The 24,215-nt window shown below is 37.0% G+C and overlaps 1 protein-coding gene across 9 annotated transcripts in view; it reads right to left on the bottom strand.

Annotated features, from left to right (window-relative positions):
• Positions 1-24,215, bottom strand: part of ncam1a (neural cell adhesion molecule 1a) — a 255,527-nt gene that overhangs the window by 45,717 nt on the left and 185,595 nt on the right. For 5 of the 9 annotated variants that reach the window (XM_058757494.1, XM_058757496.1, XM_058757498.1 and 2 more), the window contains exons 9-13: positions 23,474-23,503; positions 12,239-12,389; positions 10,276-10,460; positions 2,858-2,954; positions 1,108-1,275 (exon numbers count right to left, since the gene is read on the bottom strand). In XM_058757494.1, coding sequence (XP_058613477.1) covers positions 1,108-1,275; positions 2,858-2,954; positions 10,276-10,460; positions 12,239-12,389; positions 23,474-23,503 — 631 coding nt within the window. The remainder of the gene's footprint in view (positions 1-1,107; positions 1,276-2,857; positions 2,955-10,275; positions 10,461-12,238; positions 12,390-23,473; positions 23,504-24,215) is intronic. The other 4 variants (XM_058757495.1, XM_058757497.1, XM_058757502.1 and 1 more) reach the window with 1 other exon arrangement.

The following is a 24,215-nucleotide window of genomic DNA, read 5'->3' as shown; positions in this document are numbered from 1 at the left end:
TCGAAATCCAAAATCATTCCAAACATATGCGGTACTTTTTACCGTCGTCTGCAGGACTTTGCTCTTCTGCAGACACGCTTTGTTGGGAAGTTGAACCACTGCTCGCGCAGATCTTTTCCAAATGCCCTTATTTGACGTTCAGTCAGCACGTTCAGTGTTAAAATGCCCCCTATTGGTTAAACTCTGCATCAAACGTAAAATACGCATGAAGCAAACTGTCAAAAACTACGTAGATGCTTGTTACCATATTTGATAGTTCTTCATCGAAATAATCGCAGCTTTTGTGATTTGAAAATCGCACCCTTTCAAATCGCGATTTCGGTTTACAAAAGATTAATCGTGCAGGCCTAACTTTATCTACCATAATATAACTTTATGTCTCGCAAGTGCGACTTTGTTACTCATAATTGTGACTATACAGTATATACCATAATATGACTTTATATCTCGCAATTGCGACTCTGTTACTCATAATTGTGACTTTATATACCATAATATGACTTTATATCCCACAAATGTGACTTTATTGCTCTTAATTGTGACTTTATATCTCGGAATTGAGAATTTATATTGTACAGTGTGACTTCATATCTCACAATGTGCCTATTTCTTATTTATAACTTTCTTTTTTTATTTTTTACTCTTGAGGCGGAAACAAGCTCTGGTACAATTTCCTCAAGTTCCTCAAGGAAAACCATAAAAAGGCCATCTGGAACACACTACGCAGTGTGTTCCAAGTGCGAGAAAGTGTGCAAACACACACTGTTCTGATTGGCTGTGGTTTTATATTTTTGCTTTCAGCACAGACAGAAAAATTGCTTGTCGCTGGAATCTTGCCGCATCACGTCTGCTTTAGGACAGTGTTTTTAAAAACAGTTGCTCTAAAACAATATAACTCAGTTAAAATCCTTGCTCTAATACAATCATCTGAGAATTTGTGGTCATTTCAGTATAAAACAATGCTATAAAAACAAGAACTTGACCTTCACACAAATGAGGAAAAGCTTTTATAGCCTCCCAAAAGCCTCATTTATCTTATTTTCTCTATTCATTGCTTCCAGTTCTGAATAAATGTTATTACAGTGTGTGTGTGTGTTGGATACTTACCATCCTCAACTTCATACTCTCTGTCAGTCCAGTCTTGGCCTGCTATCCTCCATTCAGCCTTGTACTTGAGGATAGGCACTCCTCCACTGGAGGCAGGCTCATCAAACTCCACCATTGCTGTGCTGGAATACGGCTCCACACGCTCGATAGAGGGGGCCGAAGGCACATCTAGAGAACACACACTTGCACTTATAAGCACACACTGGAAGATAACTGGCGTACTGCTCCGCACACACATGCAGGGCACCACAAAAATGTGAGTGAGGCAATAGACAAACTGAAACAATGAAAAATTGTTATGGGCTTGGGGAATGGTTCACCAAGGGAACTGTTATTGCGGTGGCCAGTACAGTTTTTCCCTGAAGCACGAGTAAAATATCTTTCAGACAAACCAAGATATTGTTTAAAGTGGTCATATCATGAGGAATCAAATTTTCCTTGAACTTCTGAGATGAAAGAGTTTGATGTACTATGAAAACATACTGTAACTTTCAGAAAAAAAGCAATCTCTAGGAACAAAGCTGCAAATATGGCTTGTTCTAACCTTCTCCAACCTTCAGATATCAGACAGATACATCAATAGGAAACTGTTACTGTTTTCAAACAAGTTTCAAACGCTCCTCCAAATAGTCTGCAGTTCTGTCTGGTGCCACTAGAGGCACCGAAATTCCCCATTCTCCTTTAAATGAGGGAAAAATGAGCCAAAACTTGAGCTGGCCCTGAGCGTATCTACCGTTTGTATATCCTCCCGAGGGACCCCAAAATTAGAAACACGAATCTGATATTTATTTGTGAACAGCTTCCTGATAATTTAAGTCCTTATTAAGATCTTAACATTTCATTTCATTGTGGATTGTTTCATAATCCTGTTAGCATGTAATGAAGGCTTTCCAAAGAAGCTGTTTTCGCAGGATGAGTCATCTATAGACTGTACTGAATGCAAACAGCAAACCCACAGCACACGTCTTCTCATTTCCCGTGCAAAACATGTGTTTTTATAGAAGTCTTAAAAGGCACAGTAGCAAAAAATAAACCTTCTGTTCAATGCTACAAGTCAGAGCTGTGATAAAAAATAGCTTTTTGTTACAAAAAGATTTACAACAACATAATTCATCCTCGGGGGGGAAAATACATTTATATATATATATATATATATATATATATATATATATATATAAAATTACCTGCCCTCCCTCACAGAACACACTTACTCAGTAAAACTCGCTTTTAAAGAAATGAGATTTTATCGCACAATAAAAAGTGTGGTGGCTCTAAAGCCTGTGAGGTAGAAAACGGGCGTCACTCCTGCACCGCCTCATCGCATTGAGACTAAATAATCACCTCACTGCCTTCCACATCATTTCACATCTGCCCCACTTTACAGAGCACCAAAAATATCAGAGGCAGCGTCGCATTTAACCGTCGAATCTGCAGCCTGAAAATTATACCCTGCTGTTTTTATTACCCAAGAGTCTCAGCCTAAAAAATATGAGCGCAGGCTCTGATCTGGAGCTAAAACATCTCTGTCTGGGGGAGATTTACCTTTTGCATACCTGGTGGATTATGAATTGGTACCAAGGGGGATTTTAGAAGTGTTTTTTTTCTGTGTTAAGACACCATTTGTGAGAAAGGATGTGTGAATAGCTAATTAGAACCTTTGAATGACAATTTGTGCTGGATTCATGTTTACTGTACCATGAATGTAAAGTAGTTGCTATTTTTGTACATCATTCTCTAAACATTCACAAACCTGCTTGAACCAAAATGAATTCCTTTGACTCTGTGCCGATGACATTTGTTGCCGTACAGTTGTAACTGCCAAAGTCGTTCTGGGACTCCGGAGTGACCTGTCAGAGAAAAAAAAAAGCCACGTCAAGGCACCGCCTCTCTTCTGACCTAGCTAGCATGACATAGACATTAGCTGGTTAAGGGAGGCTCATTGCCATGGCAATGACAGTGACCTCCTATTCTGCACTGCTGGCATTCACCTCACTCGATAATTATTGAATGACAGAGAGAGAGAAAGAATGGAAGCGTACTGTCTCCATTAGCTCCAACAGCTTAGTAAAATGTGCCATGGGAACAGGGACAGTGACAGAGAACATTTTAAACTTCACAGAACAGTCAAAAACAACCTGTCATGCAGTGCTGAAGTGCATATTTAAATCCCCATCACTGAGAACCATGAGACGAAGCCCCGCCCACAAGTGGTGACATCATGTGCAAGAGTATTGCTGATTTATGTCATTTAGAACAACAGTTTAGTGTTGAAAATGATTTAAAATCTGTAAATTTTTGACTGTGACAAAGGAAAGCATTTCTAGAATGTAGTTCTGATCTAAAAAGTGTTCCTACAATGTTCTACAATGTAAAATGGAGGAACTGGTGTATGCTGGGACCAAACTCTCCCACTCTTTCGCTGCAAGCCCCCAGATATCAACTAAAAAATGGCGGGCTCCACAACCACCAAAGACTGCAGGCCCAGCTCTCCCTCCTCCTCCTGTGAGAGCTCTCTGACCGCTGCCACAACACCAGGGCCCAAACTCTCCACCATCAGCTGTAGGTGAACCAAAAACAGCTGATAGCTACTCTGTGATGTGTGTAGACTGTTTTGCTATTGCAGGGGATTTTAATATTTACACAGATAATGCAGAAATCAAAACTACAAAATAAATTATAACTGTTTTAAACACTTTTGACCTGATTCAGCATGTGCATGGACCCACACACAATCGTGGACACACTCTAGATTTACTCATCAGTAGAGGTCTAAACATTTCATCCATTGTTATTAAGGATGTAGCACTATCTGATCACTTCTGTATTTTCTTTGATATATTGATCTCTATTACCACTGAATCTAAATCTGTCTCTGTCAGAAAGAGATGCATTAACGAGAACACTATTGCGCTATTTATGAAGGCTATATCTTTAACGCCAAGCATTTCTGCAGACTCTGAGTATCTTCTCCTGGATTCATTTAACTAAAAATTTAAGAATGTTATTGATGATATTGCTCTGGTAAAGGTCAGCAAGAAGACTGGCAGACAAAAATCATCTTGTAGAAAATCAACAGCAGTTCAGAGTATGAAAAGACAATGCAGAAAAAGATGTGGCAGAAGACGAAAATCGAAATTCACTATAGCATCTATAAAGACAGCCTTCATGCTTTCGATGTGGAACTAGCCACAGCTAGACAGACCTTCTTCTCAAACCTTATAAAAAGTAACTTAAACAACACTCGCACTCTTTTTGCTACTTTTGAGAGACTAACAAACCCCCCAAGTCAGATTCCCATTGAAATGCTTTCCGACAGCAAATGTAATGAGTTTGCTTCCTTCTTTTCTGAGAAGATCAATAATATCCGAATGGAGATTGGCACATCCTCAAGTTATGCAGAGGTCACACAGATTAAATCACAATTTCAAAAAGAAGTGACTATAGCTGTTTTTGAAGCAATTAATAGCAAAATTTTGGAAGAAATAGTACAACACCTTAAATCGTCAACCTGCTATCTTGACACACTTCCCACATCTTTTTTCAAAAGTGTGCTTAACTGTTTAGAAGCAGATCTCTTAGAAGTGGTGAACGCCTCGCTTCTTTCTGGGACTTTTCCAAACTCCCTGAAAACTGCAGTTGTTAAGCCCCTTCTGAAAAAGCGCAATCTTGATAACACCATGTTGAGCAACTATAGACCAATATCAAATCTTCCTTTCATAGGTAAGATTATTGAAAATGTAGTTTTTAATCAGCTGAACAACTACTTAAACTCAAATGGATACCTGGACAATTTTCAATCTGGTTTTCCGAGCGCATCACAGCACAGAGACAGCACTCATTAAGATAATAAATGATATTCGCTTTATTTCTGATTCTGGCAAAATATCAGTGCAGGGTACTACTAGATCTTAGTGCTGCGTTTGACACTGTCGATCATAACATACTTCTAGAGAGACTGGAAAACTGGGTCGGGCTTTCTGGGATGGTACTCAAATGGTTCAGGTCATACTTAGAAGGGAGAGGTTATTATGTGAGTATAGGAGAGCATAAGTCTAAGTGGACGTCCATGACATGTGGAGTCCCACAAGGCTCAATTCTTGCACCGCTCTTGTTTAGCCTGTATATGCTCCCACTAAGTTGAATAATGAGAAAGAACTAAATTGCCTATCACAGCTATGCTGATGATACCCAGATTTACCTAGCCATATCTCCAAATGACTACAGCCCCATTGACTCCCTCTGCCAATGCATTGATGAAATTAACAGTTAGATGTGCCAGAACTTTCTTCAGTTAAACAAGGAGAAAACTAAAGTCATTGCATTTGGAAACAAAGATGAAATTCTCAAGGTGAATGCATACCTTGACTCTTGGGGTCAAACAATTAACAATCAAGTCAAAAATCTTGGGGTGATTCTGGAGAGAGACCTTAGTTTTAGTAGTCATGTCAAAGCAGTAACTAAATCAGCATACTATCATCTCAAAATCATTGCAAGAATTAGATGTTTTGTTTCCAATCTTGGAGAAACTTGTTCATGTCTTTATCACAAGCAGGGTGGATTATTGTAATGGGCTCCTCACCGGCCTTCCAAAGAAGACCATTTGACAGCTGCAGCTCATCCAGAACGCTGCTGCCAGGATTATGGCTAGAACCAGAAAATCTGAGCATATCACACCAGTCCTCAGGTCCTTACACTGGCTTCCAGTTACATTTAGGATTGATTAGGATTGATACTCGTTTATAAATCACTCAATGGCCTAGGACCTAAATACATTGGAGATATGCTCACTGAATATAAACCTAACAGACCACTCAGATCATTAGGATCGAGTCAGTTAGAAATACCAAGGGTTCACACAAAACAAGGGGAGTCCGCTTTTAGCTATTATGCCACCCGCAGTTGGAACCAGCTTCCAGAAGAGATCAGATGTGCTAAAACATTAGCCACATTTAAATCCAGACTCAAAACTCATCTGTTTAGCTGTGCATTTGTTGAATGAGCGCTGTGCTACGTCTGAACTAATTGCACTGTATTTTATGTATAATCATTTTCTACTCTTAACTGTTTTAAATTCATTTTAAATCAAATTTGATATAATTTCCTTGTTTTTATTGTTGTGATTATTATTATTATTAATTCCTTGTTTTTATTATTGTGATTATTATTATTATTTTTTATTCTTTTATGACTATTTCACTTCCTTTTATGTAAAGTAAGGGTCGACCGATAGTGGATTTTACCGATACCGATAGCTAGGTTGGACCACACTGGCCGATACCGATTAATCAACCGATAGTTTTCAAAATGGATACTGAAAGAGAGCTAGTGCTTCACTATTTAAAAAAAGCAGCAACAGTACTGAACCATACTTTGTAAATGAATAAAAATATTAATATTATTTACTATATTGATCATTAAAGTTATTTCATAATTTGCTAATGTTAAAAGAAGAAACTTTAAAATGTAAAAATATAGCCTATTAGTAGCTAATAGTGAATGTTGAAATGAAAACACTCTAACAAGGAACAATACTTCTACAGTTTTCATTAATGCTACGAATGGACTTTTATTGTTAAATGTTACCATTTAATTTCAACAGTCATGCTTAAAGATGGCCATGTTTAAATATACACAAGGCCATAGCATTAAAATTACATACATATGGATATTGTATGTGTACTCACACACTTTATTTGCTTCTATTTTTTAACACTTGATAATTATCTAATAATAAAAAAAAAAAAGTTAGTCGCGCTGCGTCTAGGAGAACTCAGAGGTATCACACACACACACACACACACACCAGACGCTTTGCGTTCAGTTCAAGTGGCGGTCTAAAACAATTTATTTAAATCACCAAACGGACATAAGTTTGCTTCAAGAATGAACAATGTGGCATAAATGAGTTTGAAGTTCGGTGTTTAAAAAAAACAGAGCAAGTGGAAAGAGAACGTGCGATAGGGCTGCACGATTTGGAGAAAAAATCTAATTGCGATTTTTCTGATCAAAATTGCGATTTGCCATTTAAAATGCGTTTTATTACTATTTCATAAAAGAGCTACAGGTTTGTTGTGGTGGTTTTAACAGCACCAAAGAAAGACCAAGCATAATCACAAACTATCCTACACTATGCTATTGTTTATTTAAAACCTCTTAAACATTGTGTCCATTTTTTTATTTTTTTATAAAGTTGTCGGGATGCAAACATCTGTCATGACATTAAGAACTACAGTATCTTAATTAAAGTTAAATTAACAATCATATATAAAATCTTAAACTTTTAAGAACCCAAACACACTGTACTTTCGGCAGGTTTTACGCCCGTTTCACACATGCTCCGTTTGCAGTGCGTATTTTTTCCGCACCCATGTTAACAGATTAAAGCGTTCTCAGTGCATGCGGTTGCGGTCCGGCAGTGCTTTCCTGGAGCGGTGCATCTGCAGCACGTGCTGAATTAAAGTGACAGCGCTTTGTTCGTGGTAAAAATGAACATGGTTTGACATGGAAATGTAGTAATTTCCCAATAAATCGATATAATTAAAGTCTACTATATTTCACAGGCTTTTTGGCTAGGGTCAAAACAAATAAAAGTGCACTTAACAATGCAAAATATGCACTTGTCCTGTGGCGGTAGAAAAACAAAGTTCTTTAAGACCAGCGGGATTGTTTGTAATAAAGATTTAAATGTAAAAGGCACGAGAGCCGACTGTTTCTGTCAGTGGTAAGTTTTAATTTAAAATATAGGCTATATGCTGTTTAAATGTTTCCACTTACTTGAGCAACTTAATATACAAATCTAGAAGCCAAATTCATTGAATACGTTTATATTAATTGAGTTTAAACGTGAATATGTCTATGAAATATTGTGTAACTGTACTGTGATTAAAAGAGGATCACAATGCTGAAGAAAAAAACACTTTCAGTATAGGCTAACAACGTTTGGATTTGAAATCAAAATAATGGATAAATGTTGTGTTTGTGGTAAACAGTCATGATCAGGAGCGGACTGCAAACGCGTCCGTGCAAAACAATGAGTCCGTGCTGCTTCTGCACGGCATACGCACTGCAAACGGAGCATGTGTGAAACAGGCGTTACAAGGTAGGAACATCGAAATCCAAAATCATTCCAAACATATGCGGTACTTTTTACCGTCGTCTGCAGGACTTTGCTCTTCTGCAGACACGCTTTGTTGGGAAGTTGAACCACTGCTCGCGCAGATCTTTTCCAAATGCCCTTATTTGACGTTCAGTCAGCACGTTCAGTGTTAAAATGCCCCCTATTGGTTAAACTCTGCATCAAACGTAAAATACGCATGAAGCAAACTGTCAAAAACTACGTAGATGCTTGTTACCATATTTGATAGTTCTTCATCGAAATAATCGCAGCTTTTGTGATTTGAAAATCGCACCCTTTCAAATCGCGATTTCGGTTTACAAAAGATTAATCGTGCAGGCCTAACGCGCAATCTGTATTACAGCTCTCTATATGAAGCATACAGACTTAATTAGAGCCACAGAAAGACAAACGTTTTGCTGAAAAATGCACAATACATAATTTATAGCCTAGGGTGAAGTCATTATATACATTCACAACGATTTGGGACAAATATAATGTAATTTAATAGAAAACTATGTGAATGGCGCTCTGTTCCGCGGCAGGCTTTTCTGTCGGCTGCATTTAAATGCGCGTCTGGAGTTTCCCGCTCTGTGCAGCGCGCAGTGTCACGTGTCACAATAAACAACACGTGCTGTCAGTGATTTCCGCCTCTAGAGGCCGCTCTCGTACTGTATAATGCCAGCGGACCCTTCTCAGCCATTCCGGCAACGGTTGCAAACCGGAAAACTATCGGCATGGATTTTTTGCCGATAACCGATAGTTGTGGCAAAACCGATTAATCGGTCGACCTCTAAATGTAAAGTACTTTGAATTACCACTGTGTATGAAATGTGCTATATAAATAAACTTGCCTTGCCTTCTAAAAACACATTTTGGGGGAAATTGTATTATTATTTGCTTTACTCTACTAAATAGTGTTCTTTAAACTCTCTGAATGCTTCATCAGTATGCTAGAGTTATTTTGATGTGTGTGTAGACAAGTAGAGCTATTTTAAAGACCCTACATCCTAGCTTCTAAGAAGATGATTTGCGCTGAATATTTAGAATCGCATGTAGGGGACATAGTAAGATACCTTAAATGGACACATATGTTGAATATGCATTATGATTGGATGAGACAGAAGCAGAGCGAAGAAATTTTTTCTTGGTCGCACTTTGCAGCCAATCTGTATAACTGTTGACCATTTCTTGCAAGAAATAAAAATTCCAAAGACTTTCTACCTCTTACCTTATTGAAATAGAAAATTGCCACAACACACATGTAAACTGAAAAAGGCTCCTGGATCATCTTTGCTTCATCTCTGCTACATCATATAAATCTGTGCATATTGTATTTAATTAGCTGTGCTTAATAATCATCAATAATCAATTTCCTGCGGTTCTAATATTATGCAGACTTTGTGTGGTATTAAAAAGTCAAGTTGTTCAGATGCAAATTTACTATTATATAGAAAGCTCATAATGATGTGATCTGATCTCAAAAGGTTTCGACAGTTTGCTTTCAAATTAACCAAAATTTAGCAAAATGTATTTATTTTTTTTTTGTACTTGGATGCAACAAATTAAACATCACAGTCTGTGCTTTTGCAAGACTCCAAAAACAACATGCTCCATGCGGATCATTCACAATGTGTCGTTATACAGAAAGCAACTTAATTATTGTAATTAATGTTATTGGCCAGTAATGTGAAAACAAAATCAAAAAGTCAAGCGACTGGAGAGCTAAAATGACTTGAATTATTCTACAACACAATAAAAACAAGCCATTATATTCTCAGCACTTGTGGCCTGATAAGGGTGGGTAGATGTGTGTATCAGCTCTATTTTGTACATAAATGAAGAACATAGGTTACTGGAAAGAAAAAACAGTAATTACTGTGTTTTCTCAATGCAGTATCAACAGCCATGATTTAATATCAAATGCTACAGCATGCTGAAGTATACCGAAAATGAGCTCAGAAGGCAATTATTAGTGTCAAACACGACTTTAGTGTTGAAACATTAATGAGGGGGCATCTAAAGGCTGATGGGTTTGGGCGGTGATGCCGTACCTCCAGGAAGCTGGCAGCAGGAGTGTTGTAGATCTTGACGTTGGTGGTATTAGCGCTAGGCAACAGCTGGCCGTCACGGAACCACGAAACGGAGGCGCCCGGGTGAGCTAGGGCCTCGCAGGTGATGTTAGCCGGATTACCCTCCCAGGTGAACACCGCCGCAGGGCCTTGGATCTTTGGAGCATCTGTAATTATACACAGTGTCAGCCAAGTGCAACCAACACATGGACTGTTCCAAAGAAAGACCTTGGGACAAAAAATACGACGGCTTCCAGCTGGCATTCATTACCCATCATCCCCTCAACCATCTTTCAGAATTGCAATTTCTGATATCTGCTCTATTGTCTGTTGTGATTGTTGCCCCCCTGATGTTCACTTCGGCTAACTAGACTTTCCACTCCAGGATTGATACATGCAGTTGAGTCATCACATGTTCCATAAAGCTGGTCTGATAAGACACATATCCACTCAAATCTTATCGCTATCTCAGGACCACAGGCTGCAACACTGCTGCCGAGATAATGTCGGCACCCGAAAACATAATGTCTCTCTTTTGGATGAAACGGCCAATGAAATCTTATCACAACATGGGCTGAAATGAATATTGGCAAATTTAGGGCTTGAAATGATTTATGATTTCATGTGCGATTTTAGGAGAATACGTTCTTACCATGTTGATGTAAGTAAACAGCGAAAGTTTGCATAAAGATAATGATTTCAAATAGCTAGAATAAACTCTTTCCAACTGGCTGCCAGCCTGAGACTTCCTTTTTACTATGAGGCTGAGCTCAATTTCAACAAAACAATACATAAACAACCAAGCGAAAGAAAAAATGCATTTAAATGTAAACTTGAAGTAAAAGGTGGGAAATAAAAGAAATGTACAGTCATGCAAAACAGAACGGGAGACTCTAACCCAAACCGTAAGTGTCTGAGCATGGGAGTGAACAATCTCATCTAGGATCATTTGAAGCAGACAAAGCACCTTTTCTTATCGCTAATTACTGCGAAACGCTCCGTGCACTCAACCAAGAAGCTGATTACTCACAAGCCGGGCTGTGGCAAACTGCATTTCCACACAATTTCTATCAATTGCACATTGTGATGCTATCTCAGGAACTGGAGAAGATTTTTAGGGCAAGAAAAATTAATCCAATTAGACTTTCATTGCACTTCAAGCTTCACTCCCTCCCACTTTTCTGAATTAGATTGTGGGAATGCTTAAAAATGCGCAAGCAGATGAAAATAACTTTAAAGCTAGCTTTACTGTAACTCTCTACCTGGCAAATAGCACAAAAGTGCACTCAGCCAACTGCAGTAAACATAATCTGATAAAATAAGCGTTTTCTCTCAAAATTGAGTAGTAAGAATGTAAAGATGGCAGTATTTCATTTCATATGAATGTAAGAAATAAGCCCAAAAGCTATAAAATACATTTGAGTATATGGCACTGTGATTTGAACTGAGCTTTTGGTGGAAAGCAAGTTTAATTTGTTTGAAACAGACGTATAAAAAAAGCCCTCAAACCAGCAATTTCTTCAAAAATAATTTCTGTTGTTAAATCAAATCTTTTGCTATATACTCAAAAAAGAAGAAAAAATACTGATTGGTTAATAAAAAACGTGAATAACATATGTCAATACTCTACGCTGGTTCATGCAGATCTGCTGGGTTTAATTGGTGGATTTACTGTACACTTGCAAAAATTAGCCGCTTTAGTTTCTGGCAAACAATAAAGTCTTAATGATTAAGTTAGTTAAGACCCTGGTGGTCTTGTTTTTGGGTCCAGCATCCATTTCCTGCTGTTTTAGTAGCCAACAAAAGCTAGTAGCTGACAAAGATCAAAAGGAACATTGAGAAATCACGATGTGTCCACTTCATTGAGCTTTGACACATGTGCCCTGAACACAACAAGACAAATAACCTACAAAGGACAAAGAGAAAAGTTTGTGATTTAGCTTACAGCGCACTTCCAGGTACATGCTCTGGATGTCCTGACCAATGGAGTTGCGGGCAGTGCAGAGGTATTGGCCGGCATCGGTGAACTGCACGTATTTCAGAGTCAGAGAGGACACACGGGCATCGCTGCGCACGATCACGTTACCATCCAGACTCTAGAAAAAGAGAAAGAGAGAGTAAGAAAAATACAAAGTATACAAGTACACTACCGTTCAAAAGTTTGGGTTTTAGAAAGATTTTTAATGTCTTTATTAAAGTATCTTATGCTCATCAAAGTTGCATTTATTAGATCAAAAATACAGAAAAAACAGTAATAGTATGAAATATTGCAATTTAAAACAATGTTTTACATTTATTCCAGTGACGCAGAGCTGAATTGTCAGCATCATTACTCCAGTCTTCGGTGTCAAATGATCCTTCAGAAATCATTCTAATATGCTGATTTATTATCAATATTGCAAATATTTATTATCAATATTGTTTTTGCTGCTTATTATTTTTTTGGAACCTGTGATATTTTTTTCAGGATTCTTTGATGAATAAAAAGTCAAAAAGAACAGCCTTTATTTAAAAAAAGAAATCTTTTGTAATAATATAAAATGTTTGGTGTTGGTAATTTTGTCTTTTTAAAATAAATTCATATATATATATATATATATATATATATATTAGCAAGGATGTGTTAAATTAGTAAAAAGTGATGGTATTGTTAGAAAATATTTCTATTTTCAATAAATGCTGTTCTTTTTAACTTTTTATTCATCAAAGAATCCTGAAAAAAGTATCACAGGATCCAAAAAATATTAAGTATAGCAAAAAACAACACTGATAACAAATCAGCATATTAGAATGATTTCTGAAAGATCACGTGACACTGAAGACTGGAGTAATGAAAATTCAACTTTGCATCACATAAATAAATGACATTTTACAGTATATTAAAATAGATAACCATTATTTTAAATTGTAATAACATTGTAATAACAATATTACTGTTTTTTTCCCTGTATTTTTGATCAAATAAATGCAGCCTTGGTGAGGAGAAGAAACGTCTTTAAAAAAAACATTAAAATCTTACTGATCCCAAAATTCTGAACGGCAGTGTATATTAGTCAAATGTAAACCTAAATGCCAGTGCTAGGGGAACAAGGTGGTCCTTAAAGTGAAAGTTCACCCAAAAATGAATATATTATCATTACTGACTCGCCCTCATGCTGCTGCAAACCTGTATGACTTTCTTATAGAGTATGAAAAACAAAAGACTACATTCTGATGACTTTTATATTCTCCAGACCTAAATTTAAGATTCTCAAAGAAAATCTTGACATCCACATCCACACATGTCCATTTGTGAATCTAACTCAACTGATTCACCATTGACTCAAAAGAATGATTCAATCAAACCAAGTCAAGGTTTTCTTGTGAAAAACAACTTTAGGTCAGTTAACCAGGTTTGGAAAGACATGAGGGTGAGCAGATGATGACCTTTTTCTTTCATCGCTGGAAAACAAAAATGCAGTGGCGCCAAACCCCCTCACGAAAGAAAGCCGTCATGCTTACAACTATGATGACAAACGCTTATCAGGATCAAATAAATGCTGGATTTTCAAAAGTATGTGAAATATTTAAAGTTTGCGTCATAGAATCTTTAAAATACATCCGAGACTTTCACACACTGGTCTGTTATTGTAGCGACATTTCCACGCCCCGAAACGTGACGCTGAACGAAACGAACTATGATTGGTTGTTTGACATGTCGGTCAAACGGCATCATGGGCGGCCTTGGCCAATGAAAGCTACCATACGTTCCAGACCTTCAGCCGTCAGTCTGAAGGTCTGGCTACGCGAGACTATTCCTGCACACAACTACAGACACCAGTTGAAGGGACGGCATGTCTTTGTGTTTCAGGCTCTGTCTGGGGCTCAGGGGGGTATTTTAGGAGACAGTGAGGCAGGGATCAATAATGAAGTGGACCACACAGCAGGGGCCACTTTAAAGCCTTTTCTCCTCAAAGCCTGTTTGAACAGCACAGCTGGGACAATCTGCTAACAGTTTTACTCCTGGCTCCATCCTTCACACATGCGCACGCTCTTTAGCTTGTACTGCGTTTACTCTGTTGCCCATCTCTGGTTACTATGGTGATCTGAGATCCTAAGGTTGGAGGGGCTTTGAATTCAGCAATCAATGCTAGTTCCAGCTGTTACAATGAAAAGCCGGAATGTTTTTCATCATTGCTCTGTGCTGTTTGCATTTCAAAGCATTTCTTGCTAGTTTTCTTGGTTGTTTCACTAGTTATCAAAAGCAACTAAAAAGGCCCTTCAGATCAGCTTCCGAAATGAACAAATTGACACGACATGAAATACTTCTGAAAAGTTCAAATACAGTGCTGTGACATGCAAAAAATCTAAAATATTTCTTCTAAAACATCTAATTCTTCTTAAACATGCAGCTTTTATTATCTCATGCTAATTGAGAAACCACATGGAATATTTGTACTTTCAAATTTCATTTGCCACATCACATCACCATTTAAAATGAAGTGAAACAAAATTTAAAAAGGAAATTATTAAAGAACCTACTGAAGCTGTAAGATCCCACAAATAAAATTATTTTGTTATGAAAAATAGTTTTTTTCAAGAGTTTGCCTTTTTATTGTAAATACCCAATTTATATAATATTTCTTATATATAAGAAATTTGGGTAACACTTTATTTTAGGGTCACTTAACTAGTTGCCTATTAGTATGCATATTACTAGAATATTAGCCATTTATTAGTAGTAATTAAGCACATATTAATGCCTTATTCTACATGACCTTATTCTACATCCCTAATCCTACCCAATACCTAAACTTAACAACTATCTTACTAACTATTAATAAGCAGCAAATTAGGAATTTATTGAGGGAAAAGTTGTAGTTAATAGTGAATAAGTGTTCCCTATTCTAAAGTGTTACCGAAATTGCTTATAATATACATATGAAGAGTTCAAATGCAAAAGCCTCTAAGTGCCGTTTTAAATTTTCTTCTAAAATGAGCATGTTTCTTAGGCTCCTATGTTTACGATCAGTTATTTCATTGAATGAACCTATTAATTGCCATTAAAGTGAAAATGACTGAACCTTCACATAGGAGTCTGATAAAAATGTTAATTTCAGAAGAAAATTCCAAATGGCACTTAGAGGCTTTTGCATCTGAACTCTTCATATATAATTAATAATAAATAAGGAGACGGTTTTGTCTTTTATTTTGCACCACAAGGTTAAAATGGTGATCTCTTAAGCAGTATTCATTTAATCAAGAAATGTGTCCTTCACCATATCTTATTACAAATGAATAGATCTTAACATTATGTTTTTACCTTGAGGCAGTATATACAGCATGTATGTATACATGTATACATACATATACTGTACATACATACATACATACATACATACATACATGCATGCATTTTTACCTTGAGGCAGTATATACAGCATGTATGTATACATGTATACATACATATACTGTACATACATACATGCATGCATTTTTACCTTGAGGCAAAATATTTTATATTTTTAAATATATTCTTTATTTATTATTCCACATACAGTATACACATACAATATTTATTTGGTTCTCCATTTAATTGGCTACACATTAAAAATCAAGCACCTTGTGAATAATACTGAAATAGCTTTTGCGTCAACTCTCCATATGTTACCCATACATTAGTGACTGACACATGTGGATTCGACTTAGTGATCTTCAAAGAAGAAATCAAACGGAAATTACAGATTAATGACACTCATGTAATTTACAAGAAAATTAATTGACTGAGCAACTCTGACTTGCATAATGTGACCCATGTTAATCAGAGAGTGCAGCCTCTTCCATGACACGTTTAAATAGATTTATTAGTCATGCCAGCTGACCATATTACTCAGTTAACAAATACAACTCCTGCGCCAAGCCACTGGCCACGGTATTCACATGGATACCCATTCCCATTCAATACGAATGGACATTTAGAGAAAAAGTGTAGCTGTCACAGCCTAATATTAACAATAAGCACTGTTGACATTCACAAGCACTATTCAGTGCAGCAGAATGAATAAAATAAGCTCAGGACAGCTGGATGCGCTCTACATTTTTCGTGCTCGGCGAAGCATACTTTGTTTTACCTGCACTACAATGTTGCTATCGCATGTACATGCATACTGAATGAAATATGGGATGCTGTTTTGAGCATCGAATAACTCACCGCAAACTGCTCAGTGTACGATTCACATTTTCTTTAAGTGAAGGCACTGCAAAACGTGAACATTAGCGTGCACCTTTCATCAGTGCCACAGACGGTCCCCTGACAGTGTGCGAAGACAGCCGGGAAATAAGATGTTTCTGAAACCTGCAGTGGCACTTCATTTATAAAGTGCCTGTTCAATGGTCAGTGAGAAATTTGACTGCGGAGCGAAATGGAGTGTACGCGCTGAAATCCAATCAATTCACAAACTTGATTTAAGGTGTGGTGGCTTAGTCACGATCTGAGGGATTGAGTGCTGTAAGTAACAACCAGGGTCTCGACCATAAATTCCATCCTGCTTGTGCCTCACGTTCAGCGGGCTGTTAGTATGCAGGGCTGTCGAGCGAGTCCCCTTCCGTTGCATAGTAATTGACAGTAAGCCGCATATGCAGAGTCTCTCCTGTTTTATGTAATGAGGGTCGGTCACATATAAACCTTCACGATTTCTTTGAACGTTAACCTTGAACGCTTCCGGCAATCACCATTGACTCAAAAGAATGATTCAATCAAACCAAGTCAAGGTTTTCTTGTGAAAAACAACTTTAGGTCAGTTAACCAGGTTTGGAAAGACATGAGGGTGAGCAGATGATGACCTTTTTCTTTCATCGCTGGAAAACAAAAATGCAGTGGCGCCAAACCCCCTCACGAAAGAAAGCCGTCATGCTTACAACTATGATGACAAACGCTTATCAGGATCAAATAAATGCTGGATTTTCAAAAGTATGTGAAATATTTAAAGTTTGCGTCATAGAATCTTTAAAATACATCCGAGACTTTCACACACTGGTCTGTTATTGTAGCGACATTTCCACGCCCCGAAACGTGACGCTGAACGAAACGAACTATGATTGGTTGTTTGACATGTCGGTCAAACGGCATCATGGGCGGGCCTTGGCCAATGAAAGCTACCATACGTTCCAGACCTTCAGCCGTCAGTCTGAAGGTCTGGCTACGCGAGACTATTCCTGCACACAACTACAGACACCAGTTGAAGGGACGGCATGTCTTTGTGTTTCAGGCTCTGTCTGGGGCTCAGGGGGGTATTTTAGGAGACAGTGAGGCAGGGATCAATAATGAAGTGGACCACACAGCAGGGGCCACTTTAAAGCCTTTTCTCCTCAAAGCCTGTTTGAACAGCACAGCTGGGACAATCTGCTAACAGTTTTACTCCTGGCTCCATCCTTCACACATGCGCACGCTCTTTAGCTTGTACTGCGTTTACTCTGTTGCCCATCTCTGGTTACTATGGTGATCTGAGATCCTAAGGTTGGAGGGGCTTTGAATTCAGCAATCAATGCTAGTTCCAGCTGTTACAATGAAAAGCCGGAATGTTTTTCATCATTGCTCTGTGCTGTTTGCATTTCAAAGCATTTCTTGCTAGTTTTCTTGGTTGTTTCACTAGTTATCAAAAGCAACTAAAAAGGCCCTTCAGATCAGCTTCCGAAATGAACAAATTGACACGACATGAAATACTTCTGAAAAGTTCAAATACAGTGCTGTGACATGCAAAAAAATCTAAAATATTTCTTCTAAAACATCTAATTCTTCTTAAACATGCAGCTTTTATTATCTCATGCTAATTGAGAAACCACATGGAATATTTGTACTTTCCAAATTTCATTTGCCACATCACATCACCATTTAAAATGAAGTGAAACAAAATTTAAAAAAGGAAATTATTAAAGAACCTACTGAAGCTGTAAGATCCCACAAATAAAATTATTTTGTTATGAAAAATAGTTTTTTTCAAGAGTTTGCCTTTTTTATTGTAAATACCCAATTTATATAATATTTCTTATATATAAGAAATTTGGGTAACACTTTATTTTAGGGTCACTTAACTAGTTGCCTATTAGTATGCATATTACTAGAATATTAGCCATTTATTAGTAGTAATTAAGCACATATTAATGCCTTATTCTACATGACCTTATTCTACATCCCTAATCCTACCCAATACCTAAACTTAACAACTATCTTACTAACTATTAATAAGCAGCAAATTAGGAATTTATTGAGGGAAAAGTTGTAGTTAATAGTGAATAAGTGTTCCCTATTCTAAAGTGTTACCGAAATTGCTTATAATATACATATGAAGAGTTCAAATGCAAAAGCCTCTAAGTGCCGTTTAAATTTTCTTCTAAAATGAGCATGTTTCTTAGGCTCCTATGTTTACGATCAGTTATTTCATTGAATGAACCTATTAATTGCCATTAAAGTGAAAATGACTGAACCTTCACATAGGAGTCTGATAAAAATGTTAATTTCAGAAGAAAATTCCAAATGGCACTTAGAGGCTTTTGCATCTGAACTCTTCATATATAATTAATAATAAATAAGGAGACGGTTTTGTCTTTTATTTTGCACCACAAGGTTAAAATGGTGATCTCTTAAGCAGTATTCATTTAATCAAGAAATGTGTCCTTCACCATATCTTATTGCAAATGAATAGATCTTAACATTATGTTTTTTTACCTTGAGGCAGTATATACAGCATGTATGTATACATGTATACATACATATACTGTACATACATACATACATACATACATGCATGCATTTTTACCTTGAGGCAAAATATTTTATATTTTTAAATATATTCTTTATTTATTATTCCACATACAGTATACACATACAATATTTATTTGGTTCTCCATTTAATTGGCTACACATTAAAAATCAAGCACCTTGTGAATAATACTGAAATAGCTTTTGCGTCAACTCTCCATATGTTACCCATACATTAGTGACTGACACATGTGGGTTCGACTTAGTGATCTTCAAAAGAAGAAATCAAACGGAAATTACAGATTAATGACACTCATGTAATTTACAAGAAAATTAATTGACTGAGCAACTCTGACTTGCATAATGTGACCCATGTTAATCAGAGAGTGCAGCCTCTTCCATGACACGTTTAAATAGATTTATTAGTCATGCCAGCTGACCATATTACTCAGTTAACAAATACAACTCCTGCGCCGAAGCCACTGGCCACGGTATTCACATGGATACCCATTCCCATTCAATACGAATGGACATTTAGAGAGAAAAAGTGTAGCTGTCACAGCCTAATATTAACAATAAGCACTGTTGACATTCACAAGCACTATTCAGTGCAGCAGAATGAATAAAATAAGCTCAGGACAGCTGGATGCGCTCTACATTTTTCGTGCTCGGCGAAGCATACTTTGTTTTACCTGCACTACAATGTTGCTATCGCATGTACATGCATACTGAATGAAATATGGGATGCTGTTTTGAGCATCGAATAACTCACCGCAAACTGCTCAGTGTACGATTCACATTTTTCTTTAAGTGAAGGCACTGCAAAACGTGAACATTAGCGTGCACCTTTCATCAGTGCCACAGACGGTCCCCTGACAGTGTGCGAAGACAGCCGGGAAATAAGATGTTTCTGAAACCTGCAGTGGCACTTCATTTATAAAGTGCCTGTTCAATGGTCAGTGAGAAATTTGACTGCGGAGCGAAATGGAGTGTACGCGGCGCTGAAATCTAATCAATTCACAAACTTGATTTAAGGTGTGGTGGCTTAGTCACGATCTGAGGGATTGAGTGCTGTAAGTAACAACCAGGGTCTCGACCATAAATTCCATCCTGCTTGTGCCTCACGTTCAGCGGGCTGTTAGTATGCAGGGCTGTCGAGCGAGTCCCCTTCCGTTGCATAGTAATTGACAGTAAGCCGCATATGCAGAGTCTCTCCTGTTTTATGTGTGTACGTAGGGTCGGTCACATATAAACCTTCACGATTTCTTTGAACGTTAACCTTGAACGCTTCCGGCAAATCACTTTGCGTCTCTACCTCCTTGTCTGTTGTCAAATTTAGCAGAAAACAGTAGGGAGGGAGAGACGGAGAACATTTCTGCTTAGGTTTCAGCACTGAAATGCAATCACTGGCCTGTGCGTATCTTATCTCACCTAATAGAGAGTGTAGGAAGCCCCATTCTGCCCATCTGTTTCTCCTGAAAGAGCAGGCAACCAACGGCGGAACAGAATCAGAGCTCACATTCAAGGTCTCCTGTGTGAAAGAAAGGGATTTCTTCTTTTCCCTCGGGAGAAAATAGTAGGTGACGGATATCATATTGTATGACTGCACTGACAAAGAGACAATGTCAGAAAAAAAGCTGTCTTTGGGAAAAGTGAGTCAAACGGTGTCCTGCACTTCAAATTTCACGCTAACAAGAACTGGAAGAGCACTCTAGCACAGACAAGATGGATCACAGTGTGTCCAAATGCGGAAGAGAATAAATCTGAACTTTTGATAAAGATGGTCTATCTTGGATTGATGCAAGACGTGTTGAGAATAGCTGCCCTGAGGTGGTCTGCAGTAGTTAGATTATCGACAGTGAGCTGGCCAGACGTTCCAAGATTGAATGCTAATTGAATTTGGTCAAGGTTACATACTGTAGTACATGCATACCTATATATATATATAGGTATGGACATCATCTGTAAGTAAATACATTTATGAGTAAACAACTTGAGATGTACAAATCTTTACAAATCCTTTAACGATTGATCAGAAAACAGAAAGTCTAAAATCTAAAATGGTAAATTTATTTATAAATTAAATAAACTAATAACCATAAAGTTGTTTGTACTCTTTCTATGGCTGAATTGAATTGTACAAGAGATACACTATTGATGCTGCAGTGTGAAATGAATGTTTCACTCGCTTACTGATTTGTGTGTGCATTCACAATTGTTCTGACCACAATAAAATCAGTTTCATACAATAAAATCGATTCAATGAAAACCATTTTTGTACATCTCAAAAGTTGATGTTGTACATCTCAAAAGTGGTTTTGCATCGCATTTTCAAATAAACTGTTATTCAGCAATGACATTAAAATGATCAAATGTGACAGTAAAGACATTAATACAATTTCAAATAAATGCTGTTCTTTCAAACGTTCCATTCATAAAAAAAAAAAAATTATCACAGCTGTACTAAAAATCTACATATATGTTAAGGACAAGTATGTTCAACATAAAAAAGATATCAAATAAATGCAGCATCAGGCATCAGTGAGCATACTTCTTAAAAAACAAACAAACCTTATTGACCCAAAAATTCTACATGGTAGACAAATGTGAGTACAAAAATCTATAAAATGATATTGAAATCTAGAACATACAAGATTTTTAAAAAATTTTATTATTAAAATTCATGAAAAATAAATGACTGACCTAATCTTGCAGGATTATTAGATACAACCCATTAAAACTGATTTAATGTCTGAAAAGCAGGCTTGTAATTAAAATGAGCTGGAGAGTTTCTTTTTTAGGCTGAACTTTGTGCTTACGTTTGATTGTAGAGGGCATATTAAAGCAACTAAAGTTATCCGGCTGCGAGCATTGAGTGGTTTTCTCTTTTTCCTATTAAAATTAGTGACTGATTAATAGTAACAACATACGTAATAGACAGCGGCAGGTCCATTTACATTTCAAGGCACAAGTATCTGATATTCTAACACATCACACATCCATTGTTTTTTTGTTCTACCTGTTTGCATTCACTAAATACATAACCGACTGTGTTTACATTAACACCTCGGCATGATGAGCATTTTCAACCAAGAAAAGCATTTGACCGTTCGTGCGTGTAGCGTTACTGTGAGGCACGAGTGCACTTCACAGAGCACGCGCACAGTACGTGTGAGCACTGAAAAGCAGCTGCCTGTCAGTCACACATTTGAGTCAGTACAGTAATCTTGAATTTTTAGTTTAAAGTATCAACTCAGTACTGCAGACTCTTAATTATTCCAAAACTTATGATAAAGTAATTTCCTTGTCTTTGACTCAGAAGAAAAGCGCACGTGTAAAGAACCATGGTGCTTTTTATCTGTACTCCTGAGGATTAAAAACATGAAGTGATGTGTGGGCAATCCCATAACTGTGGCCTTTCATCTCAGCAGATCAGATAAACAGACCTTCCCACACAATCCATATGCATCTGAATCATTCTTAATCAGCAATGCAGACACTGATGAATTCTCTCTCTGACAAATGAATAAAGCAAGAGCCTAACATTTCAGAGTCAAGCATGGAATTACTCGCTCATATTGTGCATCTACAGCTAAAGTCAACATGAAATCAAAATGAACCTATTTGCTTTCTTCTTTGCAATCTGTAATCACAATGTACTTTTCCTTTCTATTGACGTCACTATAATGTTAACCGATAGGCGATATTTTTCCAAAACACACTTTCGGCCTGCTTTGCCCAATCCAGTCAGCTCCCAATGGATAAAGCACAGGCCCGTCCAACATTTTTATCATTAAAATGTCCTATTTAACACAAATGTGCAACATTATAGAAGTTAAATGTGTTTCACATTGACTTTAGCTACTGTAATCATCTCTGACATGTGGCGTATGAGTTTATTCAGTGAGGGTTAGTTTATTTATGTTAACAGAGGCTTGTGTTGTCTGAATCTGGAGTTGGTTATATGTGTTAGTGTCTCCTTTAGTGCTGCTACATTCCCCTGTCTGAGTCTATGGGAGAACAATGAGTGTTGGCTCATACTCTAAAGAAGTACCTGGCATGTTTCAACCCTTGAACACCCCCTCTTTATTTTCTTCCTCAGTCCCTTGAGAAAGTTTGTCCGAGGGGAATTCGTAAAGGAAAATAGGTCTGCTAAGAAAGGCAAAAAAAAAAAAAAAAAAACCTTAAAAAACCAAATAGGATCTTCACCATTTCTGTTGATAGAAGCTATCCAGAAAAACAATGAGCAATATGCTGTAAAGAAAAGAAATGCCACGACAATCATTGTAGACTAGGGATGCCATTTGATCAGATGTGATGTGTGTGGGTGTGTGTGTCTACAGGATTTTAAGGGTAGAAGAGAGCCAACACTTGATGTTCTGCAGTGATAAAGGGCTTCTCTAGGATTAGTGAACATCCTGGCTACGTGTGAAGCAGCCCTACCTTGTGTTTCTCAGGTCGAGTCCATGAAGCCTATGAGGACAAATGCACAAAGCAAAACATGGCAGAAATGAAAAATAAATAAATAAATAAATCAGCAGGCGCTCAGTTAGACAGACATCACACATGCACGTTATTTAGAGAAGACAGCTTGTGAAGCTCCAAGTTGACAACTTGACTTTAATCAAATCAAAGACAAATCGTTTTAGTAATTGTACCATACTCACAGGCAACAGATTTCTGAATAATAACTTATTTTTTGATATGTTTTTTATTATTTTATTTGTAGTTTGAGTTATTTTTAAAAAATATTAAAAGTTAATAAAATTACATATATTTATATAAAAATGCTTTAAAATAAATTTTATATAAATGCTTTATATATATATATATATATATATATATATATATATATACATACAGTACAAATACATATATTTTTATGTGTGTGTGTGTGCGTGTGTATGTATATATATATATATGTGTGTGTGTGTGTGTGTGTGTGTGTATGTATGTATGTATATATATTAAAAATGATATAATCATAAAATCCTTTCTAATATATATATATATATATATATATATATATATATATGTGTGTGTGTGTGTGTGTGTGTGTGTGTATTAATGTATATGTGACCCTGGACCACAAAACCAGTCTTAAGAAAATTTTTGAGATTTATACATCTGAAAGCTGAATAAAGAAGCTTTCCATTGATGTATGGTTTGTTAGGATCGGACAATA

The sequence above is a fragment of the Onychostoma macrolepis genome, chromosome 21 (genome assembly GCF_012432095.1).
Source record: "Onychostoma macrolepis isolate SWU-2019 chromosome 21, ASM1243209v1, whole genome shotgun sequence".
NCBI classification, from domain to species: domain Eukaryota; kingdom Metazoa; phylum Chordata; class Actinopteri; order Cypriniformes; family Cyprinidae; genus Onychostoma; species Onychostoma macrolepis.
Note: the sequence above shows the minus strand (reverse complement) of the source record. Positions and strands in the feature narration are given on the sequence as shown.